The sequence below is a fragment of the Ambystoma mexicanum genome, chromosome 14 (genome assembly GCF_040938575.1).
Source record: "Ambystoma mexicanum isolate Mex_15411 chromosome 14, UKY_AmexF1_1, whole genome shotgun sequence".
NCBI lineage: Eukaryota > Metazoa > Chordata > Amphibia > Caudata > Ambystomatidae > Ambystoma > Ambystoma mexicanum.
Window position 1 is genome coordinate 210,910,264 of NC_090940.1, and position 17,261 is coordinate 210,927,524.

Here is a 17,261-nt window from a genome sequence, read left to right on the forward strand (position 1 = left end):
TTTTGGTGGAGTTCAAGACACAGAATATCCTTGATGGTGCCAATGGGGCCCATGGATGAGGCTTGCCAGCAATACCATCCTCGGGCGGGCAACCTGTGATCAGAAAAGCATTTCTGCAGCAGCTGTTTGGTGGTTTCCAGAGGCAGTCGCGGTGCATGTGTGGTCGACCACCTTCAGGTCTCATGGTGGCACGCTGGTGAAGGAGGGTCACCAAGACCCTTTGGAAGGATGAATATTCAAGATTCAGTGATTCCCAGGTTGAGGGTCTGAGCCAGAGGGGCGTAAAGCCAAAGACACTGAGGCCGACCGTAATCATCCATGCAGGGTTTCCACATCCCATGTCGTCCTCGGGCACAGGATTCAATGTCTGTGGATGGGGTCAGCATGAGAAGACCCCAAGCTATAATACATATTGAAAAAAAGCTTGCCAAATCCTGCTGCAGTGAAACCAGCCATACAAGAAGGACCGGTGTGTGAGTTTAATGTTGTAGCTGCAGGACCAGAGGCAGCGCAGGCTTCTGGAGCTTCCTAGATGGGAGTGATGGAACCAGGGCACTTGCCTTATGTCCTAGAATAAAGAGTGTCTGGTCGGCACATTTCAGAGTCCAGGCAGTGAAGGGACATCTGCTTCTGGATTGGGCAGTGTAGGCACAATCATGAGCTTTTTGTAAACTAGGCCTTCAGGCAGGAGCTGTGATCCAGTTGTCTCTACCAGATCAGGGGAAAGGAGCGCTGCTGTGAGTTCTTTCTGGTCGTCTTTGGGGGTCGGGGGGGGGGTAGAGCTTCGCCCTTGGATTCTTTGGGACATCAAAGGGTGCTGGTACAGAGCGTCCGTCCTTCCTCGAGCACCAGGCCTTCGCGAGTGCACGCTCAGATGTGCAGCTGTAGACCAGGTGAGTGGGAAACGGGGGAGGTCTTTTTTTTTTTTTTTTTCCTTTGGGAGACAGCGAGTGAACACAGCACCCAATCACACATGAAGAAACCATCCCTCCAAACACTCATTTTCATTCGAGAAGGCCCACACACATAAAGGATGTTAGTCCACGCTACTACCTCAGAGAGACCATGTGTAGCCAGTCAGAACTGGATTCAGGCGGACTACAGCCCCCAGTTTGGGGATACAGGCATCCAGTCGCCAAAGATACCTACCTCATCTCACATACACAAAGAGTGATGGGCGATAGTCATAGTACCCCTTAGTTCTTCCGGGCAAACGAAGACCACCCCCATTTTGTTGAAATGGGTAGGGGTGCGGGAGGACAAAAAAGGACCCTGCATGGTCCAAGGGATTCCACCCGGCGTTCGGACTTCATGGTAAGAGCTAAGTGGGCCTGTCTCGGTTCCTATGCAGCCGCTTGGGGACTCAAGGCTACTGTTCCTCCGCGATAGAATACAGCCGAGTACCATGAAAAATTCCGTCCAGCTGTGCACATAGTCTCTTACAGATCAATATTACCTACGCTGCTGCTTCTTTCACAGATCGTGTTTCCAAGCGCCTACATCAAACTGTTTTTTTCTTTCTACTACTACTACTACTGCATTTTCTGTTCTGCTCCATTCTCTCCCGTCTGTGAAGGCTATGGTCTCCTGAAGGGCCTCACTGCCAACAGTGCTTCGACGCAATAACCTATGGCAGCAGGCGCTATGCAAATCAAGATCATAACGTATTCAATTTAGCTACTTAAACGGTCTTCGGCAGGCTAGGAAATATGGTTCTGAGGTGAGGCCCTGCCGGCAATCCCTAATGTTCCTTGGCAGCCCCGGCCAATAGAGAACAAGGCTTTTTTTCTAAAGCTTGAAGCTCTCGCTCATGGGCGAGAGCTTCAAGCGTTTAGAAAAAAAGACTTTTCTCCATAACCGTGGCGCGTGGAACTAGGGGCAGGGAACTAGGTTTCCCTGCCCCTATCTGCCCCTATCTACTCCCGCACGACCCCATACTGGCCCGCCGCCAACTCTATGCCTTACTATTCTCCACTGCACCCCCACACTGCTGTGTTTACACTACTATTCAGACAGACTAGAACACAATGAACGAAAATACTGCATTTAAATAACAACCATTAGTTGGCCATTGCCCCCCACAGCCTGCAGCTTTAAGAAGCCTCACCTTACCCCTTCCACTTGCCCACCATTCCCTCCTCTTAAGGAACATGCCTAGGGCTACAACCCCACACCCCTGCGCATTACCTGTAGAGACACTCTGTCTGCAGCAGTCCATGATTAATTGCAGAAGGCACATATCAGTACCGAGAACGGGCCTTTGTGACTACTTGAGCGTTATGTCCCAGGCAGTCTATACGAAGGAACAAAAGCAACCCAGCCACCTGCAAGATAGCTCCGCATGGTGTGCCCCCTAATTGTTACCCATATGACCCAGGTTCACATCCCCAGTAGGAAAGCAAATACTAAATGCATGAGTAAAGGTGTCCATCCCTGCCGTCCTGGAACAGTGCTGCGGGTTAAATAAAGGATCACTGATTTCCCCCAAAAGTAAGAGAATGTCGTACCCTTTAGTTACCTCCCACTTTGATCTCCAGAGGCATCCCTTTAACCAAGAGATGCCTGTGGCCCGGCACAATCATGGAAGAAAAGGTGAGGCCGCAGGAAACTTTTTTCTTTTTTTTTTTTTTCCTGAAGCTCACTCGTGGGAGTTTCAGGCTTTAGGGAAAAAAGCCTGGGCGTCCAGTGGTCTCACCTTTTCAGCTCTTATTGTTGCTGCTGCCCCCCCCCCGCCAGGCATCCCTTTGGTTAATAGATGCACAGGGGGAGAAGGTGCTGATCTTTGCAAAGGGCTGCCTGGCGTGGGTGCCTGTAGCCCATTAAGCTGGGGCTTGTCAAGGGGGCGTGGCTTAATGAGCTGGCCGATGCCTCCCTCCACCCCCACCGCCCCCATCAGGCTACTCCTGCTCGTTTTCACATGCCACTTAAGGCACTGTGTCCACTCCCCTGGGGCTACGCTGCTTTTCCTTCTTTGCTCCACGCCCCCCAGCTCATGAAGTTACCTTTCGCTGTGGTGGAGCCTGTTAAAGCCAACTGTGCAGAATGGGTTGTGGTGTGGTGGAGACTGAAAAAGAACAAATGCTGTAAGGATGATGTGTGTTTGTGCAGATTACTTTATTGTGGCCAGTGCTTTAAATGGGGTGAGAAATCAAGGGGGGGTGGAGGGGCAAAGAGGGATGTGGCCTAAATTATGAGATTGTGTGTGGCCTGAAGTGTTCCCTGCACATGACAATAAAAAAAAGAAAAGTTCTTGGGTTACTTTTTAAAAATGGTCTCATGCTGGGGATTCACTCAAGCCCTGCTGGTGACAAGCAAGTGTTGAATTGCACTGTGCTGTCTCATTGGTGCTCAGTTCTTTTTGTTTCATTCAATAGGCTGTGTCAAGCCGATAATTGAATGAATAAAACCATGGCAATCTAGCACCTACGAAATTGCACAGTGCAATGTGACACTGGTTTCTCATCAGTAGGGCTCGGGTTGGAATCACCAGCACTGGGCAATCAAATGTGCTTTTTTTTATTGTTCCGTGCTAGAGATTCCAACTCGAGCCCTGCGCTGACAAACCGTTGCAGTGCACTGTGCTATTTCAATGGTGCACAATTTCTTTTGTTTTATGAGACTGCTTGACACATTAAGCCACTTATGGGCTTTATGTGTACTGTATTGTTTATTTATATAGCGCCTATACACAGTGCTTCAAAGCGCTCACGGAGGGTGTGAACACAGGGAACAAATAGTCTCTCAGAGACCTTGAAACTCTGAGATGATGATTGTCTGCACAGGCAGAGTAAGTGCATAAAATAAATTTAACAGTGTGGGATACAGCAAATAGGCCTGATGGCGATTCTGCAATGTTAACAGTACAATTAGGGGAGAAACAGACAAGACTATCTTCAGGTGTGGTGCGTACGGATCGAGAAGTGCAAGAGGGTCGCAGGTAGGGGAGGATCAAGTGCACCCTGTCGGTTGAGACTGGGGTAAGTGCAGTGAGAGCCACTCTCATGGCTTAATTTCTCAGTGCGTTGAGTGAGGGTGGGGTGTAGGGCCCTGAGGCAAGTGCAAGAGGACTGGCGGGGTGCCGGGGACCAGTGAAACTGAGGTACACCAGGCGGCCAGTCGGCATGCTGTAAGGAGTAGGAGTGAGAGAGGGAAAGGAGAAAACTAGGTTAGCAGGGTAGAGGGAGGGAGAGAGAAGAGGAAGGTCATGAGGAGTTTCCGGGATTTCAGGAGGTCTGGCTCAAGCCGTAGGGTGGCAGGGAGGCTATTGCAGAGGGAGGCACCTGCTGAGGATGAGGATCTCCCATCAAATCTCTGCTTGGAGAACCGGCTCACTCGCAGAAGGTTGGAATGAGCTGAGGGATAGTATTTAGGTAGGCAGCATTGCAGGTCGGTAGCTCGCAGGCCCCAGAAAGCCTTGTGGACAATGCAAAGGGTCTTGAATTTGATCCTTGCAGCCATGGGGAGCCAGTGGCGGGATTTCAGTGCTGGAGAGATGCGGTCCCTGTGCTTGAGGCCAAGAATAAGCCAAGCAGTTTATGAATAAAACAAACGAAATCCACCACCTAAGTAATAGCACGGGTCAGTGTGACCTTGGCTAGTCACTGGCAGTGCATGCGTTTGAATCACGCACGGAAAGATTTTTTTAAAAAGTTGTCCTGGCTGTCTGGGGTACTGTGAGCCCTGGATCCATCGAGGTTTTGGGAGACTGCCGGGGCTCAGCCCTCATCTTGGCTTGTATTCCCCATGTGCATAGTCTTGCCGTGGACTTACGCGAGCGTGTGCAGAACCACGTGTAAGGCAGACCTCGTTCTGTGGCACATGGGAGATGTCCTGTGCATGTTATATCCTGCCTGGAATTCCAATCAATGCAACTCGAGCACAGTTGAGGATGTGGCGATGTCTACGTGTACACACTGGAATCCCCACGCCGCCCCCTTTCATATACTTCAAAAAAGCATGCATAAAAATGGTTCTGTCATTCTGCTATGACTGTCGCGTATTTGTGAATTAAACTGAAGTGTTAGGATGTCTGCAATTGGAGAAACGCCCCAAACGTGCACAGTGAAAGTTCCTCTGAACTAGCGTTGAACCGCCGGCTCTGTTGAAACTTCCTGTGTCACGCAATGACTTGCCCCCCCCCCCTCCGCATCGACTGGGTACTTTGCGTTTTGTTGTTCTTTGTTTATTTCTACTATGTTGTGCATGTTAACTAAGTCCCCACGCAGCGCCTCACGCGTGTCCCCTTTGCTCTCTCCCGTAGGTGGCCCTGCTGTGCTATGGGATGGATGAGGCGGAGCAGGACCAGTATGAGGCCCGGCTCAAGGAACTCTTCGACAGCTTCGACTCCACGGGCACCGGCTCCCTCGGGCAGGAGGAGCTGACGGACCTCTGTCACATGCTGCAGCTGGAGGAAGTGGCGCCCACGCTGCAGCAAGCGCTCCTCCAGGGCAATCTCTTGGGCCGGGTAAGTGGCTTCCGGCAGCGCGCTCATAATGCGCGGCGGGGGGGGGGGGGGTGGCAGCGTACGCGACGGGCCAGTCAGGATGATGCATCGACGCCAGGCTTTTGATTCAATCGGATACATGTTTTGTTTTTTTAATTTGCATTCTGGGACTTGTAGTTCTGCTTTTTCATATTATTAAACGCAAAGTCCCAGAATGCAAAGAAAAAAAACCTGGCTGGATAAGCACTGGCAAATTGCAATGGATTATGCTGGCAACTGTGCATGTATTGTGTAAACGATATGGGCGGGTATTGTCAGAACCTATTCTCGCATGATAATAAAGGCCTGATTCACAGAAGTGTTTTATAATGGCAAAACCTCATTGAAAAATGCTCTGTGAATCAGGGCCTAAGTGTAGAAGGAAAAATCAACTTTCCTGATAGTAAAATTGCTGCTTTTAATGTTCCCTGAAAGGCAGTGTTTGTGGTCCTGATAACATACGGGTTGAGGAACTGTGTGTAATGAGTAATAGTGCCGGTACCTGCAGGTGCTGCTCCGATTGTGTAAAATCCTTTGCTTTGATAAATGTCTGGTCCGCATGAGATTATGAACCGCGCAAGGAATCGTGCTGATAAGGCAATGGCAATTGAAAAGGAATTCAAAGGCGAGTCCGGAATAGTCTCCTTGCAATAACAATGCCTTCATGGGTTCAGCATGGAGCTCGCCTTAACCCAGGGCCATGCTGGCATTCGTGAAGCCTCGGGTGAAGTCAAGTGCCACATTGGCACTCTGCCTCCCTAGCAACTGGACCAGATTTCCTGCATAGTGGACCAGCCTGATGCCTCCTCTCCGGGGGTAAAAATTGAAGTTGCAAGCTACTAGTCAGTCGCAAAAAAAAGCCACTCGCCACTTCCAATTCTATACGTACACACAGCGCACCATTTCTTACTCGCCAAGAGTCCACTATCACTAACCAATGGCTAGTGCAAAAGTGCCATTCTGTCTACCTGGGCGGTTGGCAGCCTAGTGTTGCTGTATGGTCAAAGAGACCCGCCTGAACATTGAAGTCACACCACTGGCAGCGAGCAGCAGTGCCGGGAAGTGCTCATGTTGATGCTGTCCTTAAGGTGTATGCAGCCTACTTCGAAGGTATGCCCATATGCTTTACCCTGAGAATTACACTTAAAAGATATTGCAGCTGTTAAGAAAAGTCAGCATCTTCACATCTGGGTCCTGGCCTCACCCACCCCTCCAATAGCCTTCAGCCTCCGCTCACCCCTAGCACTTGCCGTTGGGCACCCATTGGCCTGTGCCATCTCACAGACCTGCACTTATTGTCTTTGTCAGTTGACCACTCTTACCAAGTGATCTCTGCCAAGCACTTAACAGCTGCCTAAAACCCACTCCCTAACACTTCCCTCTGTGGCACTCTTAGCACTTACCCCCATCCCTCCCTCCCTCTCTCTGCACTTGCACGTTCTGAATACTCGCAAGGCCTAGTAGAACCGCCTCTGTCTTTCATCATTGTTATTATAACTGCCTTTCATTCCCTTGTTCCCTCCGTTACCCTGTGGGCCCTTTGAAACACAATTCACTTGATGTATACATAAGCGCCTTACAAATGCACAAAAAATAAATGTGTACAGCCAACCAAAGCATTAGCATAATGTATCCTTCCCTGCCACAAAGTAGTTCCCAAAGGGCAGTTAATGAAGGAAAGCGGTATCCAGTCATAATGTCGAATACAATAATGTCGAAAGACAAAATGTCGAAAATATTTAATCGAAAATAAAAATGTCGAATTACAAAAATGTCGAATTTTTTTCGATTTTTTTTCGAATTAATGTTTAAATAAATAATTAATTAATTATAGTTTATAAAACATAATTTTTTAAATGGTTAAAGGTATATCCATGGTGGGTGGGGGGGATGGGGAGGAGGGGGGGTTGGAGGTAGGGGTTTGGGATGGGTTTCTTAAATAATTAATTAATTATTTAATATTATATTAAAGATTTTTTAAAAATAATTAAAGGTATATCTATGGGGGGTGGGGGGGATGGGGAGGGGGGGGGTTGGGGTAGGGGTTTGGGATGGGGGGGTTGGGGGGGGGACCCCCCCCCATAAAAAATGTTAGTATTTGTGTAAAAAAAAAAAAAAGTGTTTTGGGTTTTCGATTTTTTTTTCGACATTTTTTTTTTCGAAATTATGACTTTTCCTATTATATGTATGTGTTTTCGACTTTTTTGCATTCGACATTTTTTTTTCGACATTTTTGCTTTTCGACATTAAGTTTTCGACTTTTTGTCTATGAACCAGGAAAGCGCAGACTTCTTTAGGCCGTCAATGCTTGCGGCATTCTCAGCCAGACGTTCTGGCCACAGTCAAAGTACTTTCTTCTGGGTTGGGTTTGGATTGTGGTCATTCCCACCGCCCCTTAACCACTGACTCCAGGAGAAACCGGGAAGCATATTTTGCACCCCAGTTCTTTTACAGCGATGCCTGGGCTCCCTCTGAACCCCACTTAGTCAAATGAATGTCAGCGGCATGCATTTGTTCCTAAAGTGTTAGGCCCCTCTTCTGCCCTGTGAAGCCCAAGAAGACCCCACTTTGTCAGCAGACTCCTTTGAGCACCCTTTCGTTACCCCAGCCCTGGGTTGCCTTGTTTATCTGCCATTGTGGCCCTGGTCCTTCTACTGTACCCCACCCCCAGCCTTTTCCCCAGTGCTCTGCCCACCCTTGCTTGGGGCGCAGCAGCACTACCATGCAGTGTGGCAAGCTGCACGGCTCATTCTGGATTCATGAATGTGTTCGTCAAGGCCGCAAAGTTCAGTGCTGCGGTTCGTTTGGGGCCAAGATCTTTACCTCTGTAGGGGCCACGTTATGCCTGTGATGCCCAACTACGTTTCTAAGGTGAATTTGAGGACCTTCGTGATAATGTGTCGGTAACGGCGGAAGGGTAAATGTTTAATCCTACGCCGATGTAGACCTGTTTTTGTAGCTTGTGAGTTCAGTTTTGGGACTGAGAGCTAAGAATCCATTTGCAGGGTGCTGTGGAATGCCAGCATTGGAACAATTTAACTTTTCTAAGCTGGCATTTTGTCTGCCTAATGCTCAGTGCATTTCATGGTATTTTAGGATGTTTACTCTTTTCGTCTGCATGATATTTAACACGTTCACGTTTTTCAAACATTTTCCGTTGACATTGGCCAACAGACGGAGCCAGAGGTTCTCTCAAATACCACATTTTATGTAAACGGTTTTTGAGCGGGGCACTCCTTTTAACGCTTACAATTATTTCCTTTAAATGCATCCTGTTTGCCTACTTTAATGATAGATGGATTTTAAGCAATGCATTTTTTTCCGAATACCATTGCAATGCACTCTTACCGGTCTGCATCCTGTGGCTCTTCAGATAATTAGAACTACAACTCCCATAATCACTCACCATTGACTATGCTGGCTAGGGCTGATTGGAGTTGTAGTCCAAAACATACTGATTCGCAAATGCGTCCTACTGCTGTTATCACCCCTGTAACTCTGTAACTGCGCTCTTGCAAGTAACAGCGCCTCAATGCCCGTGGCCTGCTTGTGCGCTATATACATGTGATAAATAAAACACCTGGAGAGCCAAATGTTCCAGACCCCTGCAGTGAGTTTGGTTGCTTTTGAAATGATTGTTAATGTTAAAGGATGTTTGTACTGCACACTATCACCACCGGAGTGGTCCCCCTGTGGCTAGTTTGACCTCATGGTTACATGTCCACCTTCTAAATACCCCAGCAGAGCTTGGTGGCTGCGGCCACCGCTTTTTGCATGGATCCTGTTACTTTCTTCCTGTGCCTCCCTCTAACAGCTGTGAGGTCTCAGACCAGTAACCAGCACGCAGACTGTGTAATGCATGCCTCTTTCCCACTGTGCAAAATGCAAACAGAGTCCAATGTCGAAACCGGTTTGGATGCTGTTAAAGCAATCCGGATAGTCTTTGACATGTTGTGTATTTAGGCAAATGGATTCTCGTAAAGTGAACAGCAGTGCAAATAATGGCAATTTTTGGAGGATGGTAACGGTGTGTCACAAACCCCCCAAATAAATAGTACCGTTTATCTTTTTAACAGCATTCAGTCCATCGAAGAGTCTTGATGTAAACAAAAAATCCCCCAGCAAACCTATTGCAACCTTCGCTTTAATGTCACGCCGCCTAGGGATTCTGATTGACTCCTACCTACACAATCTGTTCCATCTGCTGCCGTCCCCCCCCCCCGTTAACGAAAGGGGGCAGCTCTAGAATATGGTGGGAGCTTGGGAAGAAGCTGCTCTTTTGTAATCGGCTGGGAAATCGTTTTCTATGTGTTGAAATGAAGTGGTAAGTGACTTTTTATGGCTGGCTAGTAGCTTATCCCTGCATATTATAGCGCCCAAACCATGAGGCATGAGTGCTTGCGATAGAAGCTGGTTTGAAGCAATGCATAAATTAACCTTCACTGATGGGTCATCTTGCAAACGAGAGGTTTTGAGCTGTTTCTTAATAGTGAATTGATTAGGAGCAGTTTTAAGAGACTTGGTTGGTGTTCCACAGAGTCGAGTCTCGGCCGGGTGTATGCATGGTCTGCAGGCCCAAAGCTGTTCTGAACTGACCAAGAGCATGGCCAATGGCGATGAAAAGAGTCTGAGGCATTCACGAGGGCCATTCTCCATGCACAGTGTCCAGTATCATGGCTGAAGTCTATGCCCTGTGGATACAATGGGATGATTGGTGCCACCATGGACATGGCCCATATCCTTGGCATGAGCAAAATGTCCATTGGGCCTGTCCTCACTATGCTTATTCGGGTTCTTGGAGGAGCATTGGCCATGCTTCTGGCACAGTGCTGGCTGGGCATTAGGGTTCTTGGAAGAGCATGGGCCATGTTTCAGGCACAGAGCCCCGTTGCATTGGCTGCACTGGGCATTAGGGTTCTTGGAGGAGCATCAGCCATGTTTCTGGCACAGTGCCCACTGGGCATGGGCGCAGGTATAATAGTACAGATAGTACAGGGCAGTGCCAGTCATGGTTGCCTTAGGAGACCATAAGTGGTGAACCTTCCTTTACGTGACCTTTTTTTTTTCTTCCCAATGAATATCTATGGTTTCTGTTACAATAGGTCATATATCCAAACGCACAAAAGGGACGGTTTAGTAGTACCTCCGCCCCTTCGTTTTCAGCATGAATCGGGCTGCTGTTCTTCTTGTCGGCCACATCTGGTTGGCAACTACAGCATAGCCTATAGTGGTTGTTTTTGCATCAGCAACTCGACCAAGGGACACCACGAGCGCTTAATTATTCGAATGTCACCTCAAAGTGATCAGTCCTACCTTTCACCGTCCTCTGTGGCTTGGTCATGGATCCATACTCCTCTTTACCCATAAGCCATTGCTGGCGATTTGGTTCGAGGGGCTAGTGTATAAGGCCCTAACTAATGTGAGAAAAGCCAAGCCATATCCTAACCATGAATAGGATACATGGCAGGTATTTCAATCCCAAGCAGTCAAACCCTTTTTCTGTATCAGTAGCGTCTAGCACGCAGGGGGTTATGGGGATAAACGCTCTCATATGTTGGCATAGCCATGAAGGCCCTTAATCAAGCCTATCTGATTGATGTGAGTTGGTTTTGGCTACATGTCGTCTAGACTCTGTGCATAGACTTTGGAAGCTTCATGTTTATTTATTTATTTATTTCATTTATAAAGCGCACAAACAACCCGGAGGCATTGAGGTGCTGAATGCTGATGTTTGAACATTTGCACAGGATGTAGGTGGCATACTTGGCTTATGGATTGGAGATTCCCATCTTTTGTACAGCACACACCTAGCTGTGCAGCCGCCGAGCACTGTACAAGGAGGCCTGGTTCACTCATTTGGAAAATCTAAGTGATCCGAAAACCAAACCAAACAAAACGGTGTTCGTTTCCAGGAAGGTTTCCATAGAATCACCAGTAAACACTTGGTCTCCCGTAACAAACGTGCTTGTCAGCTGGCACCCGGTCACTGTTGTGTGACACCTTGTGCGGGCATCTGTCGCAGGCGGTTGGCAGAGATCGTCTGTTTAATGGCCAGGAGAAAGGTTGTGCCCATTTCATAATGCGAAACAATGCCGCAAGGAATGTGTGGGCCACTCTGTCCAAGGATGGTGGAGGGTAAATGCATTAATTCTTGGCAGGTGGCATGCTGTTTACTTCTTGCCCAATATTTAATTGGTAAATATCTGTGCACAAGAGATGCAGACTTTCTGTCTTGAGGGGTGCTTAATGGTGTTGCCTAATACCCACGAGAGGATGCATGCCTTAATTTCTTCAACATTCACTTTGTCACTTTCACCTCTTCATACCTTTTACTTCTTTGGTCTTCTAACATTCACTGCGTCGTTGCAGGAGCCTGCCCCCTGCATCCCCTTCTTTTCCAACCCATACTCTTCCCCATAACCCCTCCTTGACCCCAGCCCTAACCTTACCGTATCGATATCCACTGTGAAGATGCAGGAGAAGTAAAGGTGAGAGGTAAAGGTGAGAAGTAAATGTCTGACGGAGTGACTGTAGAAGAGGTAAGTTTGAAGAAGTGCTTTTGGTGAAGTGAAGGGGGGTGGGGAGGGAATACTCCAGGAGCTGCTTTTTTGTTGGTTTGTGTTAGTTTGCGCGTATCGAAGGAAAACCTGTGCCAAGCCTGTCCCTATCTGGGATGTCTCAAACCTTTGGTTTTCCCCCTCTCTTCTCAGGCTCTTCTCTAATATTTGCCCCCTGCTTCATCTTTTGGGGGGGGTTTGGCAGTCATGTCTCCTTTGCCCCTGTCATTAGACATGGTTTGCACCTGATCTGTCCCCAGAATGACAGCAATTGACAGCCCTTATGGTAGTGTCCAGTGGGCGAAGCCCTGAATGGTTGGCTTGTCCTAGTAAACTTCTTTGCAATAATAAACTCTTGCTCGATGTCCAGCTTGAGTCTGTCCCAGGAAGAAGACAGGATGGCTTCCACCACTCCTTCCTTGCAGCATCCCAGAATTGTTCCCTTTGACCCACCTGGGCATGTGCAGGGACAGATGAACAGACGGGCTGGGGTAGCGTGCAATTCAAGCACGGTTAGCTTATAGGAACCCCGCTGCCCCCATTTATCTCGAATGCGTTGGCACCTAAAGGCAGTTCACACTACGGACCGTGCTAAAAAAAATCAATCTATGGAAATGGTGCTTCTTTGCTTGGTAGATGTAACCTTTCATATCCTCCAGCACTGCAAGACCCGTAGTTAATAGCACTTTACAAAAATGTCTCTGGTTACACATGAAGAACTGGCCACACCTTGGGTGGCCCACTGACTGTGTTTGAATCACAAGGAGTTTGGGTTGCATTGGTGTCCCTGATAGTCCCTACAATGTCTCCATAGTTCCCATATACGGGCAGCAAGTACCGGAAGGGAAGGCTTCTTTCCCTATATAGAACAGAAAAGGTAGTGTGGTTCTCGGGCCTGGGGGCATCCCGTGGGAAGAGAGCCCTCTTTGCACACCACTGTATTTAGATCCACACATCTGGGCAGGTTTGGCTGCACCTTACGCAATGGTCCAGTTTCTGCTACCTGGGACAAGTTGATTCAGATCACCGTCATTATCTTGTCTTTGGAGCCTGAGTATGTCGCCACCAATGGCCATGTTACCCACGACAAAAGCTTCTTCATCTGAATATCCTAGACCCGAGATCCCTCTTGCACATCTCCCTCTCGGGCTGCCCAGCAGTGGACATGAGGGTGCTAGTCTTTAGCATTGCTTGACGCTCCAATCCACACCGGACAGATGCCAAAAACACTTGCGCTGATTGCATATGCTCAATAGTGGGCAATCAGCAACACAGTGCTCATTGTGGGAAGTGGGGCCGTCCCTGTGTACTATGCATTTCCATTTGTCACCAATGTTCATGTTGCTTTTCACACCGGAGAAAATCCGGTTTCTATCTGGGATTACTTTCTTCTACATGGCTACCACCTCGTGTGTTTGAACGGTAGTCGCTGCCAGGTCCTATTCTTCTGTTTCATCATGCACTACCGTTTGTTCCACAAGATTTTAACTTTCCTTCATTTTTGGATAGTGTTTTCAGTCAGAGACAGTTGTGTGCATTGTGGTTATATGATATGCCATTTATAATATGCCTGTACACAAGTGTTGCCAGGCACGACAAGACAAGGGAGGGAAGACAAATGGAGTACAAGACAAATGCTCTTACTGGGCGTTGTGTCATTCAGATCGTGTGACAACGCAAAGTGCAGGGAGAAGGGAGAGAGAATGCCAATGCCAAGGTTTTTTTGCCTCCCAAGGATGGCGGCCGGAGTGAGAGTGTGAAAGTGGGAGCAGGGGTCCCAATGAAAAGGATCCCCGTTTTACTGGCATTAAGGCAGAGATAGTTGGAGGTGCACCAATCCTGAATCGTGGATAGACAGTCGGGAATGAGCGAAAGAGGAAAGGAGGCTGAGGGGAGCCTGAAAGAGAGCCGACTGTCACCCGCATAACACTGAAAGTTGGAGGAGAAGGTAGAGATCAGGTGGGCCAAAGGGGCCAAATAGACATTGAAGAGCCAGGGTGAGAGGATAGAGCCTTGGGGTATACCACATGTGGAGGGAAAGGGAGGTAGAAAACCCCCCCGAAAAACCCAAATAAACACCCAAGTTGGACCCGAGGGCCGTTGCAGGAGGAAGGAGGTCAACCAGTCCAGGTCCTGATCCACGATGCCCACATTCTCATGGAGTCCATTGATCAGGATGGTGTGATTGGCCATGTCCAAAGCAGAGGAAAGGTCAAGGAGGATGAGGACCGAAGGAAGGCTGGAATCAAGATTAGTGAGCAAATCCTCACAGGTGTTCAGGAGAGCAGTTTCCTTGCCTCTGGCTGCTCTGACGCCAGACTGATGGCCATGGAGACAACCAACAGATTTAGGGCTTCATTATGAGTCCGGCAGTAGCCGTGCCCGGAAAATCCATCAGGCTGCCGCCAGACCAGTAATTCTATTCCGCCTCGTGAATGCCGGAATCACCGGGGAATTACTCCGTAGGACTCCATGGGGATGGGGACCATGGAAACACTGGTTCCGTCTGACAGAGCTGGTTTTTCCATGTCTGCCTGCAGGCCGGTGGTGTTACTTTCGCCAGGTCAGACCTGGCGGGAGTGATGCCTCCCGCCTGCAGGACTCGGAATCAGCCAGTCTGAAAACAGTGGTGGCGGATTTACCGCCACTTGTTTCCGGACCAGCTGACTTGTAATGAGGCCCATATTGTGGAGAGTAGGTGTGGAGATGACCAGCTTTCCCAGGAGTTAGCCAAGGAAATGAGTGATGGAGATTGGGCGATAGTTTGTCAGACAGGGGGGGGGTCGGCAGAAGGCTTTTTAAGGAGGGTGTGCACAAGGGAATGCTTGAGAAGAGCAGGGAAAGATTCATTGGCGAAATAGTGAATGCAGAAATCGGCCATGGCTGGAGCGAGGGGGTCAATGTGGCCCTTGATGGTTCTGGAGGAGAAAGGGAGCACCTGTTTGTTGGATGACACTTTCATAGATCGGGCTTGTCTAGAACTATTGTCAGTTGTGGTCGGAGATAAAGAGGAGAAAGAAGGAGGCAAGGGAGAGGTGGCCACAGGAGGACCCAGAGAGGTAGAGGTAGTGGGTGGGGAAGAGGTGAGAGAGGACAGGATGTCCTGAGTTTTAGTGGTCAAGTGAGAAGCCAGAGCCATACAGAGGGCCTGGGAGGGAACAGGAGAGGTGGAGACTGCAGAAGGATTGGCCAGCTCCTTTAAAGAGTTCGGCCGTGTTGATCGAGGCCGCAGAGAGGCATGCTTGGATGTGGACTTTCTTCTTGGGCAGGAAAGAGTCTGTATTGCCTTTGGAGCAGGCGGCAGGCCAGTTTGTTAGGGATGAGCTTGAAGCCCCCCACTTCCTCTCAGCTACCCTGCACTTGCATTTCAGGGCGGCGAGGTCGGAGTCATACCAAGAGTTGCACTTGGAGGTAGGCTTCAGATGGATTCTCATGAACGGTTCAAGTATGTCCAGAGTGTTGGAGATAGAAAGATGAAGGTTGGCGAGGGCTGTGTCAGAGTGTGAGTCAGCCACAGGCATAGGAGGAGCAGAGAAAGTAGAGGCAAAGGCATCCACTAACGCACGCTTCATTGGCCGAATGACCAAGAAGGTAGGTGGCAGTGCTGGAGTGGGCTTAGTCTGGGGGACAGTGAGTTTCAGGTGAGAGGAGAGTAGAAAGTGGTCCGTCCAAAAAAGAGGAGTGGTGAGAGGGTTAGAGAGGGGGATGTCTGAGGAGATGAGACCATCCAAGGAGTGTCCGCCAGAGTGTGTCGGACCAGAGGGTAGAATGGAAAGAGAGTGTTGCAGTGGTTGTGGAGGAGCCCAGAGGAGGGATTGGAAGCATTCAAGTGGATGTTGAGGTCTTCGAGGAGCAGAAGTTGAGAGGTAGAGGCAAGTAGAAAAGGTCAGCCCAATCTTGGAGGAAAAGGGCAACCTGGCCAGGCCGCCTGTAGATGGCGGCCACAGTTAGAGAGAGGACAGGAGAGGGAGAGAGAGCCTGCAGCCAATTCATTCAAAGGAGTAGGCAGTCTGCGTAGGAATGACTGAAGCAGGGACCCACTTCGGAAAGATCAGAGCTACTCCACCTCTGGGCCGGTCGGTTCTGGTTTCGGAGAGGATCTTGTAGCCATCAGGGAGGAGAGTGTCAAAGAGACCCAAAAGGTTACACAAGAGAGCGCTTGCTTTCCTCTTTTGCGTGGTACCTGCAGAATTGGATGTGTAACTTGATCCTCCTAGGGCGATATATGTTGCTGGAATGTTCAATGTATGAATCATGGCTTTGGAACATGAGGTTACTGTTAACCTAGACAGAGAGGCATGAAAACTCATTTGGAGGAGGAGTTATTCTTTAACTGTCTCAGCGAGCATCATTCATATGCAATACTTTGACAAGAGCCCTCTCGCTTGCAAAATGCAAAGCTGGTGGGTTCTGACATTTTCAGGAACTGACTCATTCCCTGGGGCTGTCAGACATAAGCTGTTCTACTGTCACTGCTCTCGATACCTGGAAGAGACTCTGGCAGACTCCCCCCTAGATCACGTCTTTAGATCGTGCCCTGTCTTGAGAGAATCTATGAGTAACTGGAGTCCATAATGCATGTCACCTAGGTCCAATTAACGATTAGACCATCACCCGGTGGGTTTGGACTCAAGGGCTATCGCGTCTTGGTGGAAAGAGGATTATAGAGATGGTCTTATTTGAAGTGGTGGGGCTTGAGAAACGTCACTATACTGCCTATTGGTCGACATGCACATTGGATTCATATGGGGCACCATCAAACCCAGACAGCTTTAATTTGAGGTCCGACAAGAAATGAAGCCCATGTGGACTACAGAATGTGTTCAGACCATTTTTCATATCACACAATGTGTAACATAAGTAGTGCATGGAGGTGACTTTACAAACAATAAATAACTAGTGCATTTCAGGAGTTTTGATGTTTGCACTGTAACTGCAACGCCCCTTCAAACTATGTTTTTAAGTGGAGGGGGTTGTGGTTGTGTTTTGTGTGTGTGTGTGTCTCTCTCTGTTGGTGGTGTTAAGCACCCTTTGCGGGTGATGGTAGGCTTTGAAGGTTGCAAGAGGCATGAAAGTGCTTGGAGGAGAAGAGCAACTGAACTGTAGAGGGTACACAAGGCTGGGAACTAGAGTGCGCACCTCACCCCATCTTTTGTCTAAATATTGATTCGGGAGTCCTGGGCTCCAGAGGCACAGCACCGAGCTGACTCATACCCCTCTTA

The 17,261-nt window shown here is 48.8% G+C and overlaps 1 protein-coding gene across 6 annotated transcripts in view; it reads left to right on the plus strand.

Moving 5' to 3' along the window:
* NIN (ninein) overlaps positions 1–17,261 on the plus strand; it is a 429,800-nt gene that overhangs the window by 50,713 nt on the left and 361,826 nt on the right. For all 6 annotated transcript variants that reach the window (XM_069638956.1, XM_069638957.1, XM_069638959.1 and 3 more), the window contains exon 2: positions 5,261–5,464. In XM_069638956.1, the coding sequence (XP_069495057.1) occupies positions 5,282–5,464 (183 nt within the window). In that variant the 5' untranslated portion in view covers positions 5,261–5,281. The remainder of the gene's footprint in view (positions 1–5,260; positions 5,465–17,261) is intronic.